A 22,535-nucleotide genomic window follows, 5' to 3' on the forward strand; every position below is an offset into this window, starting at 1 on the left:
CCCATACATTTCTCTAAGTAATCAATCAAATATTATATACTCTTTCAGAACCTACCCTTCCATATATTACTATTTCATTTGAAAAGTTATCCATAATCCTTCTCTAATTCTATGCATTAAAAATGTTTGCAGCTCTGTCCACACTTAAGTCTCCGGCTACCTTCTTACCTTTGAGATTCTGACAGCACAAGGAGCTCCAGGAAAACCAGGAATACATGTTTTGAATTCACTTATTTTGCTGAAAGGGCCTATCCCACAGCCATTGATGGCAGCAATCCTGAATCTGTACACTGTGCCTGGAACAAGATCTTGTTGTTTAAGTAAACTGTAGTCTGGGGCATCTGTATTTCCTACCTAAAAATGTAAACACAAGCATAAGTTCGAGGGGTTGGGAAAAGGATCTTTTTATAATATGCTATAACTTTTCCAATTAAGCGATTACATTTTAAAACAAACAAAGGGGGAGAAACACTTCATACCCATCACGCATTCATCCTGAGACTCGGTGTTAGTTATAGTCTGTCAAGAAAAAGTCTTTTCCAAAAGACATAATGACTAATAAAGAATGATACAAAAATGCAGTAATAATACAATTTACAATTGTTGCCTAAGGATAGATACTGCAGACTAAGCAGGTATTTGCATTACCAGGTAATACTGTGAGGTATGAATGAGTTCCTGGGGAAAATCTCAGTGGCTAAGAGCATTAAATTTGATTTATGAGAAAATTTTCTTTACTTGAATGAGATCCAACCACATACAGAGAGCTTATCTGGCAGAATACCACTGAATTATTATCCAATTCAAACTTGTTTTAAAAAGGGGAAGGAAAAAAAAAAAACAAGCAGAATATGAGCATCACAGCCAACATTTTAAAAACCACAAAATGGGAATAGTTTCTCCATCAAAGTGGTCCAGAGCTTTGGAACTAATTCTTATAACTGCATCATGACATAGCGGATAGAGAATTGGTTTGGGGGTTCATTTGAGTCCAAGCCTGCCTCAGGACACACATGAGTAAGCAAGTCACTTAATCTCAGTGCCCTAAACAATTCTAAAACTTCAAAAGTTATAAACCACTTGCAGATCTGCATTGGCAGAGATTTTTCTTACTAAGAGTTTCCCGTATCAAAGAAATCCCATATTTGAAGAAACATGTAAATAAAAAGCTATGGAAAAAAAAATTCAAATATGTACAAGTTATATATATGGGTAATTTTACAGCATTGACAATTGCTAAACCTTTTGTTCCAATTTTTCCCTCCTACCCCCCACACCCCCCTTCTCCTAGATGGTAGGATGACCAATAGATGTTATATATTAAAGTATAAATTAGATACACAATAAGTATACATGTCCAAACAGTTATTTTGCTGTACAAAGAATCAGACTCTGAAATAGTGTACAATTAGCTTGTGAAGGAAATCCAAAATGCAGGCAGACAAAAATATAGGGATTTGGAATTCAATGTAATGGTTCTTAGTCATCTCTCAGAGTTCTTTCACTGGATGTAGCTGGTTCAATTCATTACTGCTCTATTGGAACTGATTTGGTTTCTCATTGCTGAAGATGGCCAGGTTCATCAGAATTGATTATCATATTGTAGTGTTGCTGAAGTATATAATGATCTCCATATCTGAATTTTTCAAAAGCAAAATGGATTTTACCCTAAGCTAACAACAACAATGCCTGCACTTGCAATATCAATGTTACATTTTTAACACTTGGCAATAACAAATTTTTGCACTGTTTCTAACATTTTTGTTTATCAAGATTGCTTCTACTTAATATTTCCCACATAGTAAGTTTTTAATTCTATTCAATATATATATTTATATTTAAGGTCATGTATGTTTCATATATTTAGCAAGTTAAGGATTCTGGTTTCTTCATCATGATTATTTATTCCAACAGACTTGAACTTTTGTGTCTTGATAGTTTTTCTAATTTCTTGTGGCTAAGAAAAATTTATTACCTCAGTGGCTTTTCACTGAGGACGCTTTTGAAACTTAAGAGATTATGTTCATAGAGTAGAAGGACCTACACTCCAGGTCTTTCTACTTTTATAGGAACTATCAAAGCTTACCAGAACTTACATTGTTTTCAGGAACCCATAATTCCCTCCATATTATAATGGGATTTTAAAAAGATTTAAGTTATCATTATTTGAAAAAGTAGGGAATTGAAATATTTATCAGTATTTCAAAATTGGCATCCCATGGAAAACTGGTAGTTTGTACAATGAGAATTTTAAATAAGAGTGTGTTTTCTGTTAGTGATAGCTTCATATCCAATACTTAAGGAAGGAAATACAAAAATTAAGCATAATTTAAGTTTTTAAAATATACTTCACATTTCCTATGTTTTATTTTGACATTCCCCTGACCCATCTTTATCCCTAGGTTCATATCCCAAGGCCCACATTTATGGGTGCCATAAACGGTTTTACAAAACTCTTGAGTTCTTTCTATAAGTTAATTCGGAAAATGTTGATATATAGACAATTATTTGATTTGGCTAAGTAAATTGGGGAAGGGTATCTCGAGAAAATTTCCCAAATCTAACTACAATCATCTGTCTGTTGAGGTAGATATTAAGCCAGTTGTTTGTAAGCTAGAAAATATTATATAAATATGAGTTATGTCACCGTACAAATTTCAAAGGATAAAACTGTATAGCCTTAAACATTCCAATACTTAGCACAGTGTCATTTGTATAATGGGTATGTTTTTTCAATGTTGGTTGCATTTAAGCAATTTGTGAGTATACACCACATATATACATTTATACAAACAGGAAAAAAAATGCATCAATGGCTACCTTAGAAATATCCTGCTTTCCTTTTGGCAGCAAGTAGAACTGGTTAACCAAAGCGGTGTTACTTTTGAAGATCCCCACATCACACCACTGTCGTTCTCCTTTTCTTTCTAGGGTCATTGGCTTTGAAGTAGTATCTTTCTGGTGTTAGAGAAAGAAGCATTATATAGCTTTGCCATACTGTAATTTGACAACAAAAAAATAGATCTAATAAAGTCACTCAGCAACATAAGGAAACGGTACCATAAGAACAGGTCACAAGTAACAGTCTTGTTAGCTTAACAATGATCCAGCAATGCTCATTCAAAACCTAGGAGGTGGGAGGCTTTGCACTCAGCCAGGCAGCTTCTAAGTTACCAATTAATGGGAGTTCACATGTTTTTAGAGTCGTTTCTGTCAGCTTAGTAGTTTGCCATTTTCTTCTCCAGCTCATTTGACAAGATGAAGAACTGGGGCAAACAGGGTTAAGTGACTTGTCCAGGGTCACACAGTTAACAAATGGCTGAGGCTGGATTTAACCTCTAGACCTGGTATTCTATCCACTGTGCCATCTCGCTACCCATTTGGGCATCTACAGCTTTAAATTGACCACAACAGGAGAAATCTTTTTGATGTCACAGTTGGCTCCAAGAAGAACAAATCAGGAGTTCATCATTCTGAACTGGCTTATTTCTAGGCTCAGGGGCAAACTAAAAAGTTATCTCTAGGCTTGAAATAAATACCTGCGATTCTTCAAAACCTAGTAGCAGGGTCAAAACCAAAATACATTTTGAATGTAGCCTACCATGCAAGTGAAGTGCATATAGCAAAATCCAATAATTGAATATTTTCCTGCTAAAAACCAAACAAACAAACAAAAAAAAAGCCCACGTACTTTAAAGCCTCCTCTGATGACAAATGGAATTGTAATATCTACTCCTTGAATTGCTGCCAGTACATAAGCCAGCTCCATAATAAGATGTGACTTTATATGATCAAAATCCAACTGAATAATCCATTACTTTACTCTTAAATATATAATAGAGACGTTATTCTGAAGGCCATCATCTACCTTCTAAAAGAGGACTTTCCTCCTCCCCTTCCCCTGCCACAGTTTTCAGTAACTCCCCTACAGATGACCATCCATTTACACACACCCACAGGTGTACATGTTCTCTTCTGTGGCTTCAGTATAAGCTCCTTGAAAGCAGAACTTCCGTCTGCTCAGCACAGCAGGGCCGTGTCACATTTCACGCCTCTAGGTGGCGCAGTGAAAAAAGCACTAGCCTGGTGGACTTGCATTTAGAAGCTGTCTCTCACAAGCCCTTCTACTTTATATATTTGGTTATTCTCTCAATCATGTCTAAAATTAATGCAAGTGGCCACTAACGGAAAAGGTAGAAAATACTGTCAGTTTCAAAACATGATCAACGTCTGGAGAAGAGATCCTCGCGGACACCTAGTGTCCCAAAGCCCCAAGATGTCAAGAGGCCAAACACTTACTGATAACGGAGCAGCAGAGTCCTGGGTTTCGGCAGAGCTGCCTTTGGTTACTGGCTGCACAAATGCTTCGTCAGCTAAAAAGAGATTTTCAGACGAGACTTGCAAGATATCTTATTTTTTAAAAGGCATCAATCTCTCAAATGCTTGCAAACACTCTCCTACCTCATGTCAAAGGGTTCCTTCAAAAATGGCTAATATTAACCCTTATAGGAGAAACTTCAGAGAAACTAAATTCTCAACCGGTTTAGATGAATTATATGAATTGATATATTTAAAATCCCCACTAAAAATCGTTAATGATATTATCATACAACAATGTTGGTTGGTACATGACTATATCTAGCTATGCAGTAAGTATATTAACATAATGTGTATAGCAATAATAATAGTAATTATAACATGCATAGCACATTATGTTATCAGGTACAGAAATTCTAATAACCAAATGATATATATGCAATTTGACTAAAACTGATTCATAAGAAAGTAATTCTATTTAAAGTTAAAAGAAAATATGGAAAAATAGCAATCGGTTAAGCTGGGAAAACTTAATTTGTGGCCCAAAACGAAATATTGAGGGAATGATAGGCAACATGTATGCATGTATGGACATAGGTGAATGTCCCCCTCCCCCACATACATGATTTTAAATAAATGGGGAGCTAGAATAGCACAGGTCATAACTATTGGGTATTAACTACAGTGCTTTCTGTTTGATTCACTCCAGGATGAGTTTGATACACAAGATTCAAAATATAGCCCATGAAATCTCTCAAACCTTCTGATTTTCCGCTGAATGCCGTGAGTGATGTCTCATCTTTAACAACTGCCCCATTTGTATTGGTTGACTCAGTTTTAATGATCCGCTGGGGTACCATGGTATGTGTACCAGAAATGGCACTGGATACAGCAGCTTCAGGATGTACTGTCCTTAAATCCAGACCATATGACTCACTTACATTTTTTGAAGTTTGAGCACCTATAGTTAAAAAGAGGGGGAAAAAAAAAATAGGAGAATTAACTCTAATTTATAAAAAAATCAAGCCATTCTCCAATTGAAAAATGGTCAAAGGATATGAACAGACAATTCTCAGATGAAGAAATTGAAACTATTTCTAGTCATATGAAAAGATGCTCCAAGTCATTATTAATCAGAGAAATGCAAATTAAGACAACTCTAAGATACCACTACACACCTGTCAGATTGGCTAAGATGACAGGAAAAAATAATGATGGTTGTTGGAGGGGATGCGGGAAAACTGGGACATTGATGCATTGTTGGTGGAGTTGTGAACGAATCCAACCATTTTGGAGAGTAGCTTGGAACTATGCTCAAAAAGTTATCAAACTGTGCATACCCTTTGATCCAGCAGTGTTACTACTGGGATTATATCCCAAAGAGATTATAAAGAAGGGAAAGGGACCTGTATGTGCACGAATGTTTGTGGCAGCCCTTTTTGTAGTGGCTAAAAACTGGAAACTGAATGGATGTCCATCAGTTGGAGAATGGCTGAATAAATTGTGGTATATGAATATTATGGAATATTACTGTTCTGTAAGAAATGACCAACAGGATGATTTCAGAAAGGCCTGGAGAGACTTACACGAACTGATGCTGAGTGAAATGAGCAGGACCAGGAGATCATTATATACTTCAACAACAATACTATATGATGACCAGTTCTGGATGGACCAGGCCATCCTCAGCAATGACATGAACCAAATCATTTCCAATGGAGCAGTAATGAACTGAACCAGCTATGCCCAGAAAAAGAACTCTGGGAGATGACTAAAAACCATTACATTGAATTCCCAATCCCTATATTTTTGCACACCTGCATTTTTGATTTCCTTCACAAGCTAATTGTACAATATTTCAGAGTCTGATTCTTTTTGTACAGCAAAATAACGTTTTGGTCAGGTATACTTATTGTGTATCTAATTTATATTTTAATATATTTAACATCTACTGGTCATCCTGCCATCTGGGGGAGGGGGTGGGGGGGTAAGAGGTAAAAAATTGGAACAAGAGGTTTGGCAATTGTTAATGCTGTAAAGTTACCCATGCATATATCCTGTAAATAAAAGGCTATTAAATAAAAAAATAAAAAAAAAATAAAAAAAAAGGGGGGGGGAATTGAAAAATTTAACCAGCAGAGAATTTCAGGCCCATGATGGATTCATCAAGGTCCTGGGCCAAATGACTATTCCTTAGTCTGAGGTTTTAAGATATTTTTATATGAGGTGATTCAAAGACATTGCAATATACTTGTGATAGAAGGTACCATCCACATCCAGAGAGAACTATGGAGACTGAATATGAACCAAAGCATAATATTTTTAGCTTTTTTATTGTTTGCTTTTACTCTTTGCTCCCCCCCTTGTGTTTTTTCTCCCCCTTTGATCTGATTTTTTTTTTTCTTTTGGTACAGCACAACAAATGTGGAAATAGGCTAAGAAGAACTGCACGTGTTTAACCTATATCAGATTGCTTCCTGTCTTGGGAAAGGGGGAGGGGGAAAAGAGGGAGAAAAATTTGGAACAGTTTCACAACTGTGAACATTGAAAGCGAACTTTGCATTTATTTGGAAAAATAAAATGTTATTAAAATAAAAAGAATTATTAAAATATTTTATAATGAACTTGACATTCACAAATAAAAACAAAAAAATTCCTATTCCATAGAATTTTAAGTGTGTATTAATTTTTTTAAGCTCGTATTAACTTTAACATGATAGTAACACATAACCACTCTCTTTGGTTTTATGCCCTGAGGTTTTTTGTTCTGCATCTTTTTCTGTTTCAATGTTTTTCACGTGTCAATGTTTCATTGACCTTTATTTTCTTCCCTTTCTCGGGGTAGGAGTGGGCATTCCTATCCCAAACCATCAACTTACCCCTCCCTGACAAATACATATTTTGCAAGATTCATCTAAAATTAATAGTATTTAGAAAAAGCAGGGTTTCTTGAGACAAATGTAAAAGCCATGTTTGGCACAACATTCTAAAAGAAACCGCGAGTTCTCTGGGCAGGGTGTGGCTCACAGCATATGAAAACCAGATGGACTTTTTTTGAGAGCCACTGAGTTTTGTCTGTATTAGAGATTGAACATAATAGATTCCAGAATCTGGAAAAACTGCAAAATATTCATTATACAGCTCAAAGTACAGCACGGGTTAAACTTAAAGATACTTCAAAATAACTGATTTTAATTTTTGTGGGTACTTCTACCTGCACATGAGCCCTTTTGGATTCCTGTGGTTGAAATAAGCCACATGGTGGCCAACATTCTGGAAACCGAGCCCACTGAATTTGGCTAGGGTGGTTTTGAAATAATGGAGGTCCCTCAATGGGCCCAAACGTGAAGAATCTCTTGATTTCCACATCTAATAATAATAGCTAACACTTATATAATACCTATTATGTGCCAGACCTTGTGCCAATTATTATCTCATTTGTTCCTCACAACAACCCTGTTGTCTCTATTTTACAGAAGAGGAAACCAAGGCAAACAGGATCACACAACCAATTTATTAAGAAGCACCAGTTAGGAAGCTCTTACCATAGTCCAGGCCCCGAGATGAAGATCTACACTATGGGGGTGGTCGAGCAGAAAAGACAAGTACATCATCATGTTGTAAAGATAAAAATTAGGTCAGACAATAAACTGCGTATGGGGTAAGTGAGCTGGAAGAATGATGGTGTCCTTAGCAGGAAGGGAAAAAGGTATGGTCTTCCCAACTCTATCCCCAGTGCCCCCTTCCTTCATTCCTCATGGCTGAGTTTGACTCTGGGGCCCACAATCTCTCTGGAGTTTTCTTGCCATAGCCCTCATGCCTTTCTCCCTCTCCCTGACCACTTTCTCTTCCCTGCTGGCCCCCTTCCTCTGGGTCATTCTCCCCTCACTGAGCTCTGTCCCTCTTGAGGTTTACTTGGTGACCACTCCAGGTCCCAGAGGCAGCCAGGGCTAGCAGAGAGAGGGCTTGAGTTGGGGTAGGACCTTGAGCTCACATCCTGACCCAGGTATTTGGTAGCTGTGTGACCCAGAGGAAATCCTGTTCTAAAGCTACAATTCTGGAGATCCTCAAGAGCTCTCCTGAGCTCTGGGTTCACATCACCAGGGGGCCAACTAGGCCTCTAGGAGACACCTCCAACTTGGGACACCTCCAACACGTGATACTTTCCCTGCCCACTGAGGACACCACCATTCTTCCAGCTCACTCACCCCATATTCAGTTTGTCATCCAATGATGTTTTTACCTTCACAATTTAGTGTATTTGTCTCTTCCGCACAACTACTCCCTTAATTCAGGTCTTTGTTTCTGGCCTGGGCTATTTTAAGAGCTTCCTAACTGGTCCCTCACGTGGATGCCCAAGTCACTTCCCTAAAGTACGACTCCCTGCTCTCTACACTCACTAGCTCCTGTCCCCCTGGGATCAGATAGAAAAGTCCTTCTCGGCATGGAGGCTCTCCCCAGTCTGGCTCTTCCTGTCCCTCCACATGGTTGAGGCTCCAGCCCTCCTGGTTTCCTAGTTGTTCTATCTCCAAGCCTCAGTGACTATCCCTTCCATACCCCATATTTTCTTCCTCTCCCTCTCAAGCTCTTAGAACCTCTTTTTTCTCCAGATTCATCTCCAGCATCCCTTCCTGCAGAGGCCTCTTCCCCAGACCCTAGCTGCTAGTACGTGCATCCCCTTGGCAGATCATCACCTTGTGTGTCTCTAGAGACACACAGGTCTTCCTCATGCTTTCTGTATTTGTAATTTTTGGTGCTTATCACAAAGCTTAGCCTCTGGGGGCGGGGAGGCCTAAATAAATGCTTGATAAGGAACTGCTTGGACTTCCCAGAATTCATTTCTCACTGCCAGTGTTTTAGAACCCCAGGATCCCCTGCAAGCCTGCTGACACATTGGAATGGGACTTCCAAAGAGGTAAAAGTTACATGTCGCCCTTTACAACAGCATTATCATCTATGAAGCAGGACTTTCAAAAAGTGGTGACATGTGAACCTACTTGCCTCAAGTTAATATCAGGTTGGGGAACTGATTCTGTATGTATTCTGTTATGTCCTTTCCGATACAATCTACTAGAGAGTTACATACCCTTCTGAGATCAAGCATTGAGAAAGCTAGGAAGCCATTTCCTCTGGTATTTGTAGAGAATATATTCACAAAGGAAAATGAAAATATTCACCTCAGTACCAATCTCCTACAGGATGGATAAGGAGTGACCACATGCATGTACACGTGTACGTGTGTGTGTGTGTGAAATAATTTTAAAAGAATCTGACAAATCTTCCTTTATGATCAAAAATATTATGGCTATACTAATATGTATGCACAAATATTCACTTTATACTTCTTTTTAAAAGGTATCATATTCTTTGGACATGGCCAATAAGGAATTTTTTTTTTTTTGCTTGACTATGAATATTTGTTATAAGGTTTTGTTTTTCACTACTTTCCCCTCTTTCCCTCCCTTCCTCTCCACTGGGGTTAAGTGACTTGTCCAGGTGTCACACAGTCAATAAGTGTTAAGTGTCTGAGGTCAAATTTGAATTCAGGTATTCCTAATTTCAGGGCCAGTATTCTATCCACTGCCCCTTTTTCATTACTTTTCATGGAAAAGAATCAGGAGGGAGAGAAAACAGATTTTGGTAACTGGACAAAATAAAATTAAAATGTTTTTAAAAGTTCTAACAAAAGTGGCTTCTATAATGTTTGATGCGAAAAGCATTTATAACCCTTTTGAAGGCTTGCAGTAGCCAAGTGTATATTGAGAAGGCTTAAACTCATGGAATTTTTAAGCCTCCTGTGTCTGGACTGAACCCCTTACATATCCAAAACTTTCAGTGGATGGTTCCTCTAACACGAGTGATCCAATCTCATAACCAAACCAAAATATTACAGTGAAACCTGCTTCATTATTGAAATTCAGAACCAAGTGCAGTGAAGATTCAATGCAATGAGCACTAACAAAATCCACTATACACCAAGTTGCAAGATCTTCATCAATAAGCAGCAAGTAAGAATGATGTACCCCTCCTTTAGTTTCTTAAATTTGCATTTGATATAGTTACTTTCCCATAATGCCCCCAAACTATCTCCACACACACCTTATCGTGTAAATTCCTCGAGGGTGAAGACTGACTCTATTCTTTGTATCACCAGGGCTTAGCCAAGTGTCTGACAAACAACAGGGACATAATAAATAAATGCTTACAGACTGACACATTTCAGCTCCTTACCTTTTCAGACTTGACGCCTAACACATTTGAGTCTCCTGGCTTTTCCATGAATGAGATTTTCCACCTCTCACCCACTCCCCACCCCCACATTCTCTGGGTCATCCCCCATGCCTGGAATGTGCTCCTTCCTCCTTTTCTACTTGCTGCTGAACCTCTCTTCATTTCAGTGCTTTCCCTGTTAATTGTTTTCTCTCTTCTTTACAGAGCTTGCTTTGCATATATTTGTCTGCATGTTGTCTTCCTATTGTAAGGTCTAGTACTAACTGCAGTGTCTGACACATAGTAGATGCTTAATAAATGCTAAGACAGACACACACACACACACCTGCCCAAACGAAACAAAACTACCTTAAGAGTACAACCTGCGTTTTGTACTTTAACACTTATTAAGAAGTAATCTGCAACTAGCACTGTTTATTGGACCATGTGTATTTCCAAAAGCCCATATTGTTTTCAGCCAGCATTGAGGGTATTAATCATTCAACTGAAAGGTTGGCATCTGTACCTTCATTTTTCTTGCGCATATCCACTGAACAGCTGCCATCTGCCACATGAGTTGCCAGTGCAAAGGGTGGAATCGAAGGGACATGGCGCTCAAATTCCTTATGATCTGATTGACTTTTTATCGCAATTCCTTTTCTGACTTTATGGTCAGACTCTGTGCTATTTCCCGTATCTTCTAGCTTTAACAATTCTTGAGATAAGTGAGAAACTGGCATCTACAAAAAAAGATGATGACAACTCAAATCTGTGCCATTTTTTCAAAGTCAGAAAAACAAAAATTAGTCACCCCTCCTGTAGGTGTGCTTTAAGTTAAAAATTTAAATAATCTGAACTTTTTTTTTTTGATGTTGTTACTATTTCTTCCTTGTGCTTTTTGTATTTGTATTTTAGGTGCTTATCTCAAGGCTCAGCCTGGGGGGGGGGGGGGGGGGGAAGGTACTAAAAAATTCATGATAAGGAACTGCTTGGACCTCCCAGACTTCATTTTTCTCTAGAACCCCAGGGTTCTAAAACCAGCAGGGTTTGCTGTCAAAGTGCTGTGGATTATGTCCTTTTCCAATTGGTTATAAACTATAAAGCCAAATATTGGAACAGCCACCACCACAAATAGCAAAGAGACTCCAGGTGAGTGGCCTTTGCACAGCTGTATGGATCTCATCCTATTGCTTTCAGGTTCTCCTGTGGTTGAAGATGAAGGAGAATTGGGGAAGTAGGATCTGGAAGGGGCAGGGGAAAAGACCAGTTTTTTCCTAGTTCTAGATGGGTGAGCTAGCCATATTTCCATAAGATGATGAGACCTCACTTCCCCCAAATAAGACTTTATTTTCTGCAAAGTAGAAAAGTTCCCTCTTCCCAACCCAACTATTATTTACTCATTTCCAAAGACGTCTAGTCCCCAGTGCTAGGCTGTTTGTTTGTTTTTAATACACAATCTCAGGTGTCAACCACAACTCTTCCACAAGACATAATACATATATCTAACCTATAAAAAGAACTAAAGATATAATGGTGCACTATAGGTAATTAAAGTGTTTAGCTTTTGTGCATCTTAAAATTATTTTTGTGTAATTTGGATTTTGTGAATTTGGATTATTACAGATTCAGTTTTTGATATTAGGGGAATGAGAAAAAAGGTAGATGACTCAGCTGATCTGAACAAAAATCAAGTCACCAGGAATATCACCCTCTGGCTTAACAAGTTAAAAGTCTACAAAATTTTACTTACATTGTGGGGTAGAGTGTTATTACTGGCTTGTCTGGAAAGATCTGCTTGGACTCCTGCAAGAGAGAAAATCCAGTGATAAATGGCAGAAGTCATGATATCAGTGAAATAATCACTCACATATTAATTAAGTAGGAAAAGTAGAAGAAAAACAATGGTCAATGATCAGAAACCCATTAAAAAGCTCTTTGGGGTTGTTAGTTTATTTATGGTGCCTCCCCCTGTCTATTCCAGAGTAATACTCAGCACAGCCATTAGCATTCATCCAGAAGCATGGGATATAACAACAACTGCATAAAAATAATAAGTAAGGGGAAGGAAAACCCCATACTATGTGTTCCTGCTTACTTAATGGAAAACACAGAGACAATATATTTTCTACATAAAAGAGAGGTGGTATTCTGAAAGCTGTGCTTCTGATAAGCCAAATCTGGTTTAAAAACTATCGTAAAAGGGTAATAACTAATAACAGGAAAAGTGGAAAAGTTTGTCTGGTCACGTCACAGCACCTTGCAAGTTTGCGTGAGCATCTGGGGAGGCCGCTTGATATGGCAGATCTGTGTTCAGCTGAAGCAGATAACCTTCCACAGTAGGAACTTCATCCCATTTAACTTGGAAAGAGTTAGTAGTCGCTTTGATCACTTGGACTTGTGATGGTGCCGGTGGTTTCTCTAAAGAAAAATGCCCACGTTAAACTAGTGAGTGACTGGAAAGTGACTTTAAAGTGAATTTGCCAGCACAGCAGGCCAGACATCAGTAAGTAGCTTGAGGCTGCCTGCAGTCTCAGGATATTAAAAATGCTTTAAATTGGGCATCACGCCATTCTTTCGTTTCTTGGATCACAATATTTGAAGCCACAAAGGACAGGAGAAAGATGTTTTGTGACATAGACAAACAGTGAGCCCAAGTCCAAAACAAGCCTCATAACAAATCCATTTTCTTTAATATAATATGCATTATTAACAACTTCTAATATTAGGAATGATAGCTGGAGTTTATATCTTGCTGCAGGTTCATAAAGCACTTTATATATGTTAAGCCATTTGATGGCACAAAACATGATGCTGTGCAAAGAGTCCTATACTCCAGGTTCAAATTGTTAGGATTGAAGCATGGGCCAAACATACTACAATCTGTGGTGTGCTATAAATGTTTAACATGCAGCTCTTTGGAGGAAAAAAAATTGAACGCACAACACAATTTTACATTTAATCCATATAAATATTTTATACATAATTTGTTAACTCTAGACAACTGATGGAAAAGCAAATGGAACCTTAATTTGAAGTGTTTACTCATGTCTGAGATATAAACACTTATCTTTAAAATTTAACAACTAGCTCTCATGATGAGCCAGTGCAAGCTGGCTCCAGTCTCTCCTTGTCCAATCATAATAGCATAGTCATCGATTAAACTATGGACCTATGAAGTAAATCCAAAATAGCAATCCAAATGGAACCACACCACCTCCCAACTGACATGATTTTACGTAGCAAACATCTGAACAAGGGAGAAGTCTGTCCTTGACCACTGTCAAACAGTATAGCCTGCTTGCTCCATCTCCCATAGAACATAGAACTTGCAAGGTTCAAGTCAATGGTCACCTGGCTTTGAGCAGAAAAGTGTAATATTGATACTTAAAAGATGATTTGGGAGACAAAGAGGAGACTTTAGGTGTAATCAAATCTGGTGACAATCAACCAGCAAGTCTTTTTTAGGTGCCTCCTACATGTCTAGCACTGTGGTAGGCACTGAAGGGATGAGTAGGAGGAATGAAATGATCCCTATTTAGGACAACCTCAGAATTAAAACGAGCAACAGATAAGAAGCATCATTGAGCCAGTAGCCAATCAGTGACTGGATTTCCAACCTTTGACTCCTGGTATTCATACAGTAGTATCACAAAGAGCCAGGAGAACCATGCTTAGCTTGCCACAATCTAGAACTGGGAACTAGATACAAAAATATCTAAATTCTGACACTAGATGCCAAGCCCAAGGTTTCCAGCAAAGACATTCCTTCCATGGGCATTAGCATTCCTGTGACCAACACTAAAATGCAAACTAACAGTTACCCCTGCAATGAGTCACCTAGAAACCAGAATTGAGACCAGAAACTTGCCATTTTATTTTAATATCCGATTTTTTAAATGCCAAACCAGACCAAATGAAGAGTCATTATGGGATGCTTTCAGAGTTCCTTTTAAACTTGTGATTACATGCTTTATGCCAGAGCAAATCAGTTAGACTCAAATTTAGTTTCTATGTTTAAAAAGGAAAAGTAGACTTAGTGTCTCATCTGAGACTTAAGTTATTTACATTAAGGACTTTGCCTTTTTCAAAAAGTTACTGAACATAATTGGAATGATTTCGTTTGATGGTTCCCACTAGAGGGACTAAAGCGTGGGCTATATCAAGACACACGGAGCTACTTCTAGTGAACGCTCTTACCTACCAGTATCAAGGTACCAAAGGTCTTTGCAGCAAACTTGATTGTTCATGGACTTTTTGTAGCCATCCCTGCCACTCCAAAAATACAGGCGTGTCCCAATGGCAACAGCACAGTGCCCGGCTCTTGGTCTCGGCCGCGAGTTCTTTTTGTCCTCTTGAGAATCGGATACTAGACTAGTCCATTCTGCTGTATCTAAAAACAAAAACGAAATAATTTCAACAAGAATCTTCTTAATCCTTTCGTCAAAAAAAAAAAAAAAAAAAAAAATTCAAAGACAAATACTCACCCAAATTTAGGTAAGAAAACGAGCTGGTACACCGCCATTCAGAGTCCTGAGAAGCTTCAACGTTGTTCGTAGTTTGGGGAACCCATCCACCAAAAACATACATCCTGGAAAGGAGAGACAACAGCTCGAGGACTTTTACGTGTTCTTCTTTCATTTCTGAACTGAAATAGAATTTCTCATCCCACATATGCAAGACCTCACTGCACTATCCTTAATTCAACAAGGAGGTTCCACCTAGGTGTGCTTCAATTGTGCCCAAGAAAGAACTTTTAAGAATTAAAAACTTTCAAATAAGACACTTATTATGATAGCTTTCGAGTATAAAAAAAAAAAAAAAAAAAAAAATTGGTTAGCGTGTGATGTTAGGACAGCTAGGCACAGTGGATAGAGTGTTGGGCCTGGAGTCAGGAGGACCAGAGCTCAAATTCGGCCTCAGATACTTACTAGCTGTGTGACCCTGAGCAAGTCACTTAACCCTGTTTGCCTCAGTTTCCTCATCTGTAAAATGAGCTGGAGAAGGAAATGGCAAAACCACTCCAATATCTTTGCCAAGAAAGCTTCGATGGGGTCATGAAGAGTTGGATACAACTGAACAACAAACAAAAATATTGTATCTTATAGGAAATAGTCTATGGAAGCATAGCTTATACTTATAAATGTGTCTAACCCTCTCACCCTTCTATCTAGCAAAACTCCTGAGTGAGCCCAGAACAAGATTAAAATGTAATTAGGAAATGTTTGACAAAATAAACATCAACTACCAACACACATTATGTTGATATGTGATTTTCTGAGCAATATTTGGCCTGCAGGGATCTGAGGCCCCAAATTTATAGTACATAAATATATATATATATATATATATATATATAGTACAAGACAAAGTAAGTCATATATATATAGATCTTACATTTGACTAATAATAGATTAATAATAGCTACCATTCACTTAGCATGATAAAGTTTGCAAAGTACTTCACAAAACTCCTCAATTGTCAGTGCTCTTCCTCTCCATCCTCAACTAGCTTGCATATCATTTCATATTTATGTTACTTGTACTTCTATCTTGTTCTCATCTTTCCCATTAGAAGAGAAGCTTTTTGCAATAGGGATTATTTCATTTCTTCATACTTATATCTGCAGGGTATAGTGCCTGGCACATTGATTATTAAATCCATCTCTCTGTCCTTTCCCTCCCCCATCACCCTAATGTTTCTCAAAAGGCAAGAAAAGTTCAGATACAAGATTTTGCTTCACAGAACCTGAGCCTGTGAATTAGCTTTTGCCTTTCAAAGTTAAGTTACAAAAGAAACATCTATAAAAAGAGGAAGACATTCCCACATGTGCAAAAATACTATTGTGGCAAGGAATTGAAAATTGAGTGGATGTCCATCCACTTGGGAATGGCTGAAAGTCACGGTACATGAATGTGAGAATATTATTGTTCTAAGAAATAATGAATAAACTTCAGAAAAGTCTGGAAATTCTTACATAAAGTGATGCTGAGTGAAGTGAGCAGATTGCAGGCAAGTGCAATAGAGTTGGGATGGAAAATGAGAACTGCATCAAGAGAGAACTACGGAGACCGAATGTGAATATTTTGACCTTTTTTGTTTGCTTTTTCTTTCTGTTGGTCTTTTCCTTTTTGGTCTGAATTTTTCTTGCCCAACATCACAAATATGGAAATATGTTTTAAATGATTGTACATATGTAACCTATACTAGATTGCTTGCTATCTTGGGGAAGGGGGAAATGAAGGAGGCTGGAAAAAAAGGAAAAAACTTGGGACACAAAATCTTGCAAAAATGAATGTTGAAAACTATCTTTTCATGTTTTTTTGAAAAATAAAATACTACTGAAGGGGAAAAAAATGAATGAACTTTAAAAAACAAAAGTCTTTGTTAGTCTTAGCCTCCTCGTGAAGCAACTAAGACAGATACCGATCACATTTCTTATACAAGATAAAGCTCAGAAAATATAAATGACTTGTCCAGAGTCACAGAGTGACTGACAAAGAGGACCCGGACCCTTATCTCTCAGCTTCAAGAGAAGAGCTCTGTTCATCTTCATATCTGCCATATTTCAGCACGAAAAATCATTCTACACAAACTGAATATGTACATAGAAAGAAGGGGAAGGAGGGAAAGAAGAAAAGAAGGATGCATTTATATAGCTCTTACCATGTGTCAGGCACTGTTAAGTGCTTTACAAATTTAATCTCATTTGACCTCCTAACAATCCTGGGAGTTAGGTATATCTCTATTTTGGAGTGGAAGAAATTGAGGCACACAGAAATTAAATTACTACTCAGGATCACATTGCTATTAAATGCCTGAAGACAGATTTGGACTCAGGTTTTCCAGACTCCAGGCTTGTATCAAAGATCAGAATAAACAAATTATAGGAAGAAGCCTAATTCCCTCTATGATCTTTTAGATTTTTGGTAAAGGAATAAATCTATTTGGTTATAGCTAAATAAAAATGATAATTTTGCTAATGTATAAGAAGCCATTAAGTCCTAACCCTAGAAGTACACATTTAAAGAAAGTACATTCTGGACCCAGAAGACAGTGAAAGCAAATCCAATGCTGGAGCAGTAATGCTATTAATTGTCAATAATGCTATTTCTTAAGTACGGAAGTCAGCACAGCGGCAGCTCTGGATTTCAAGAAAAAGACTCCAGAGCCACAGCTACAGGATTCGGCATCCTGACTCTGGAGAAGCCCCACTGAAAACGGGGCACACTGAGGATTTCACGTTCAGACCGAACCAAAAGCGGTGAGGGCAGGCTGCTAAAGTCTTGGAGGCGAGACGGGATACTTAACCGAGTCACAGGTACCTGGCACGAGGCGGGCTCCTAGCAGAACTTACTTGTTTCCTATAACATTGGCCGTGTGAAGACTCCGCGGGAGTGGCACAGTTCCTTTGGTTTCTGGTTGTGACCATGACATGGTTTCTGAAAGCAAAAAGACCCAAACTTCTTTCAGCGACTTCCAACGACTGTGGTTCTTGCAGATTCTTTTGCAGACAAAATATTTCCTACCACTCTAACTTCCTGTGGAATGATGGACCAGGAGTCCAGAAAACTTGTATTCAAATCCTACCTTAGATGCTTACTAGCTGTGGGACCCTAGGTAAACCATTTAGTCTCAGTGCCTCAGTTTTCTCATCTGTAAAATAGGGATAATAACTGCACTTGTCTCCTAAGTTTGCTGTGAGAATTAAATAATATTTGCAATTTTTTTTTTTGGGGGGGGGGAGAAATCTTCAAGCACTACATATTCATGCTGCTATGATTTTACAGTCATTTATAAAACTACATAATAGTTTTCAACAGCTTAATAACAACAATAGCTAACACTTTATTGTTTAGTCGGTCGTGTCTGACTCCATGTGACCCATGGACTTTGTCCATGAGGTTTTCTTGCCATTTCCCTCTCCAATGTGTGTCCCCATTTTTACAGATGAGGAGCTGAGGTGAATAAAGGTTAAGTGACCTGCCCAGGGTCACACAGCTATTAACTGTCCAAGGATGAATTTGAACTTTGACTCCAACGCTGTTGTTCTATCCACTGTACCACCCAGCTGTCACTATTTAGTCACTTTCCAGTCATGTCTGATTCTTTTTGGCCCATTGTGGGGTTTTCTTGGCAGAAACACTTGCAGGAGTTTGCCATTTCCTTTTCTAGCTCATTTTACTGATGAGGAAACTGAGGCAAATGGTAAGGTGACTTGTCAGAGCTAATAAGAGTCTGAGATAAGATTTGAACTTGGGTTTTCCTGATGCTATGTCCAATGCTCTCTCCACTATGCCATCTTTCTGTTTCAATTAGTAGCGCTCATCCCAATATCACCGGCAGGAAGAGAGGCAAGAACAAGGCGAATAGTTCACCAGTCCCCCAGCCTGGGGTACTTCTGGACGACTTAGGGATCCCTCACAAACCCCTATAGCCTTGTACTAATTATGCTTACGTCTTCTGGCAGAAAAGCCTCTGGCTACTCCTCTGAATTTCACCCTACCCAAAGTGATCATCCAGTCCAGATCCAGGGGCCTCCCTATATCCAGAGTCTGTCCCACAGTCTCCCTTTTCCCTTGGGCCACAAAGACATTCCCCTGCAATACCCCAACCTCCTTGTTCCTCGACTTTCTCACCTCCCTTGACCCTACTCCTCCATTTCATCTCAGCTACCCCTGGACTGCCTCGGCCTTTGCCTCAGCATCACCCACAAGGCTCTGCTTCCACAATTAAGCACCCGAACAGTCCCTTCTTCCCTCTCACCAAACCTCTCTTTCATCCTCTGACCCATGGTCTGTCTACCTCCCAGTATTTTGCCAGGACATCCATGACCCCCTCTCTTGCTAATCTCACCACCTTATTGAACCCCAATTCATCTCTAAAGCTAGCCATACTCTCAAAACCTTTATATTATCCCGCTCTAGTCTTTGCAAACCTATGCTCCAAAGCCTGAGTTACTGCCCCCCCCCCCCCCCCACTCCATCTCAACCACTATTTCAGCTCTTACTTTCATGTTTTTGCAAGAACTGAAAGCAGACTTGCCACCCAGCTGACTGGGTCCACTACAAACATTTTATCTCATCTCAGCCCTTGTGGTTTCAAGACCATCTGTTTCTCCTTCCCAATTTATCCCACCCACCACAAAGGCTGTTTGAAATCTTCAATGCTTCCAACAGCATCCCACCCTGACCTCTGCATCCCCATCCCCATCAAAGATCTCCTTTAAAAAAAAAAAAAAAAAAAAAAACTCCCTACCAACAAAAGGAGATTCTCTGCCAAGTACCCTCATCTTCCCTGTTCTTCATCTAGACACCTCTTGTTTGTCACACTCCTCTCTCTTGTTTTTCTGATGAAAAGGTAGCCCTTGTGCTTGCCAAGGGCAGCCCTTCTCCCTGCACTTTGATCCTCTCTTTCTGGCTTGCTCCCAGCAGACTGCTCCATGTATTGCCAATTAAGTGGTCTCTTTCCCATCTTCAGGCCCCCTGCCCTCTCTTCTGCAGCAGACTAGGCTCTTTCCTCTACCTTCTTCCTGTTTCTCCTCCTCAGTCCACACTGTGGGCGCCCCAAGGCTCTGTCCTGGGCTTCATTTTCTCTGGGTCTCCCCTCAATAACTTCATGAGTTTCCATATGGGCCTCTATGCAGGTGACTCCCAGACCTCATCTCTCCCTTTGGGCTGGTCCTGCAGTATGAACTGCTTCTTGGCTACTTTCAATTTTTCAGCAGGCAGACACATGGACCTCAGCAGTGCTCATCACCTTTTCCCCACCTCAGTTCTTACCAAGGGCTGCATCCTCCTCATGACCCACCTCCCCAGCAGCCCCTCCCCCTCTGCTCACATTACTACCATCAGGGCAGCCTCTTATCACCTCAACTATTCCAACAAATCCCCAACCAGTGTCCCTGCCTCTCTCCTGTCCCATCACTGTCTCCACCAAGCTCTGGCCTCTCCTCCCATCCTCCTGCATATTGCTCCTCTCCTATGCCTTTGCATTGGCTGTGCCCCCAGGCCTGGCATCCTACCCCTTCCCCTTTGCTTCTTGTCATCTCTGATTTCTCAAGCTCAGCTCTAGACTTTTCTCACTCACATATACATACGTGTAACATGCCCCAGCTAGCGGGGGGAACTGCCTTCCACTCACCTGTTTCTGTGCTGTTCCCCCTGCCCATTTTTGCTCCTTGGGCCTGGCACATGAGCTCACAAGACGATGCTAATGTAAGTGGATCGGCTAAGAGCTACCCATGTCTGGGCCACTCCCAGGTGCCAGCATCAGAACCCAGAGGAGTCTCCTGAAACGCTGCTGAGTCTGGGTCAAAGGGGTCCCAAACTCACCTAGATCGAGTTGCCATAAGTCATCAAGCCGGGAACCACACATTCCTCCAAAAATGTACATTTTGGGGGTGCCCGAATCCTTCCTGCAATATATAACGGCCGTGTGGGACTCTCGCGGGGAAGGCACGACGCCTTTGGTCACTGGGATGCTCCACCCCACGACGCCAGAGCCATGCTGTAGCTCCAGTTCATAGAAGTCATTTAAATACCTAGAGGATAAAAAGCAAATTTTTCAAAAAAAAGTTTGAAAAAGTGTGATAGTCAGGGAACAGAGTTTGATATAAAAATCTAGCTATACACAAATACATGTATAATACGAGCATATATACATGTGCACTTGCAATAGCATGTACCCGTTGATATGCACACACAGTAGCATAGTTGCATACAGGCATATGAACACATGTCCATATACTGAGGTGTACATGTGGTTGCCTGTGTGTGCACACATGGACGTGTGCATATGAACACATATATGGGCTTGTATAGACAGGTGTTACATGCATATATACTGACCATGTCCTTGTGTTTGCATGTGTATGTAGAAAATGGAGCATCGGGGAGGATTCTAGGGAAAAGCCTCATGGCAAGAAAGTTACTGTCCAAATCGGAGAACTCTACCAATATTTGAAGATAGCAATCATAGAGATGAGCAAAAGCCAGCTAACTGACTAGCAAGAGCCGATTATTAAATTTTCAGTGTGCAATTTTTATGTTGGAAATCAGCAAATGCTACAAAATCAGGCCTTTATTGACCATTTTGTTCACTAGCTGGACTTTAAAAAGCAATGGAGAAAAATGTTAATAATCCAGATAAAGTTTAAAAGTTTAAATATGTACTTTTTCCTGGACAGCCACTTATTAAACATTTACCAGCACTATATCAGTTAACATCAATTTTACTTTAAATTTAAAACCTCTGGCCCCAGAAGGCCATAAGTTTGGCATTTACTCTCAGAGGCTGGCAGAGAGGACCTCCCAATAAGATGTGGCACTGAGGCGGGGAACACCTCACCCCCTCTTTCTTTATTTCTTTTTGTCTATTTGCTTTTTATTAACTGAACTTTTTTTTTTTTTTAAGTGTTCTTCATTTCCAAGAGGTAACATGAGGCCTCCTCACAGAAATTAAATAAAGATTTTGCAAACCTTAAAGCCTTTTATCCTACATAAAGGGTCTCTGTTTTCTGAGCAATTACAGAAATGCCTAAAAACTGGTGATTACTCCCTCTTATATTCTTATATCAGAAGGACAAGAGAACCAAATTCCTGGCAGAGGCACGGAATTACAGCATAGTATGTGGAGTCAAGAAGATCAGAGTTCCAATATTGCCTCAGGAACTTGCTAGCTGTATGACCTTGGGCAAGTCACTTAACCCCTTTGAGCCTCAGTTTCTTTTTTTGTAAAACTGGAACAAAAGCACCTACTTTACAGGTTTTTGTGAGGACCAACTGAGATAACAATGCACCTCGTTTATTCAATATTAAATGACACTTAAGCTCATTCTGCTATTTAAAACTTTTAAATAAAAATTAATAATAGAACTCAATTATAACAGCATCATTTATAACATTTAAGAACTTATTGTAAAAATTTCAATTAATAAAAGTGAAAAAAAGCCACTTGAAATTTGCATTTGAAACATTTTAAATGATTCCAACTTTTTGTTTATAACTCAA

The 22,535-nt window shown here is 39.3% G+C and overlaps 1 protein-coding gene across 1 annotated transcript in view; it reads right to left on the bottom strand.

Annotated features, from left to right (window-relative positions):
• HCFC2 (host cell factor C2) overlaps positions 1 to 22,535 on the bottom strand; it is a 30,198-nt gene that overhangs the window by 2,542 nt on the left and 5,121 nt on the right. The window contains exons 4-14 of the mRNA XM_031940981.1: positions 20,859 to 21,067; positions 17,882 to 17,966; positions 15,012 to 15,115; positions 14,729 to 14,917; positions 12,784 to 12,945; positions 12,278 to 12,330; positions 11,054 to 11,267; positions 5,078 to 5,278; positions 4,300 to 4,373; positions 2,821 to 2,958; positions 169 to 354 (exon numbers count right to left, since the gene is read on the bottom strand). Of these exons, the coding sequence (XP_031796841.1) occupies positions 169 to 354; positions 2,821 to 2,958; positions 4,300 to 4,373; positions 5,078 to 5,278; positions 11,054 to 11,267; positions 12,278 to 12,330; positions 12,784 to 12,945; positions 14,729 to 14,917; positions 15,012 to 15,115; positions 17,882 to 17,966; positions 20,859 to 21,067 (1,615 nt within the window). The remainder of the gene's footprint in view (positions 1 to 168; positions 355 to 2,820; positions 2,959 to 4,299; positions 4,374 to 5,077; positions 5,279 to 11,053; positions 11,268 to 12,277; positions 12,331 to 12,783; positions 12,946 to 14,728; positions 14,918 to 15,011; positions 15,116 to 17,881; positions 17,967 to 20,858; positions 21,068 to 22,535) is intronic.

Source organism: Sarcophilus harrisii, chromosome 5, assembly GCF_902635505.1.
Source record: "Sarcophilus harrisii chromosome 5, mSarHar1.11, whole genome shotgun sequence".
In the NCBI taxonomy this organism is placed as follows: domain Eukaryota; kingdom Metazoa; phylum Chordata; class Mammalia; order Dasyuromorphia; family Dasyuridae; genus Sarcophilus; species Sarcophilus harrisii.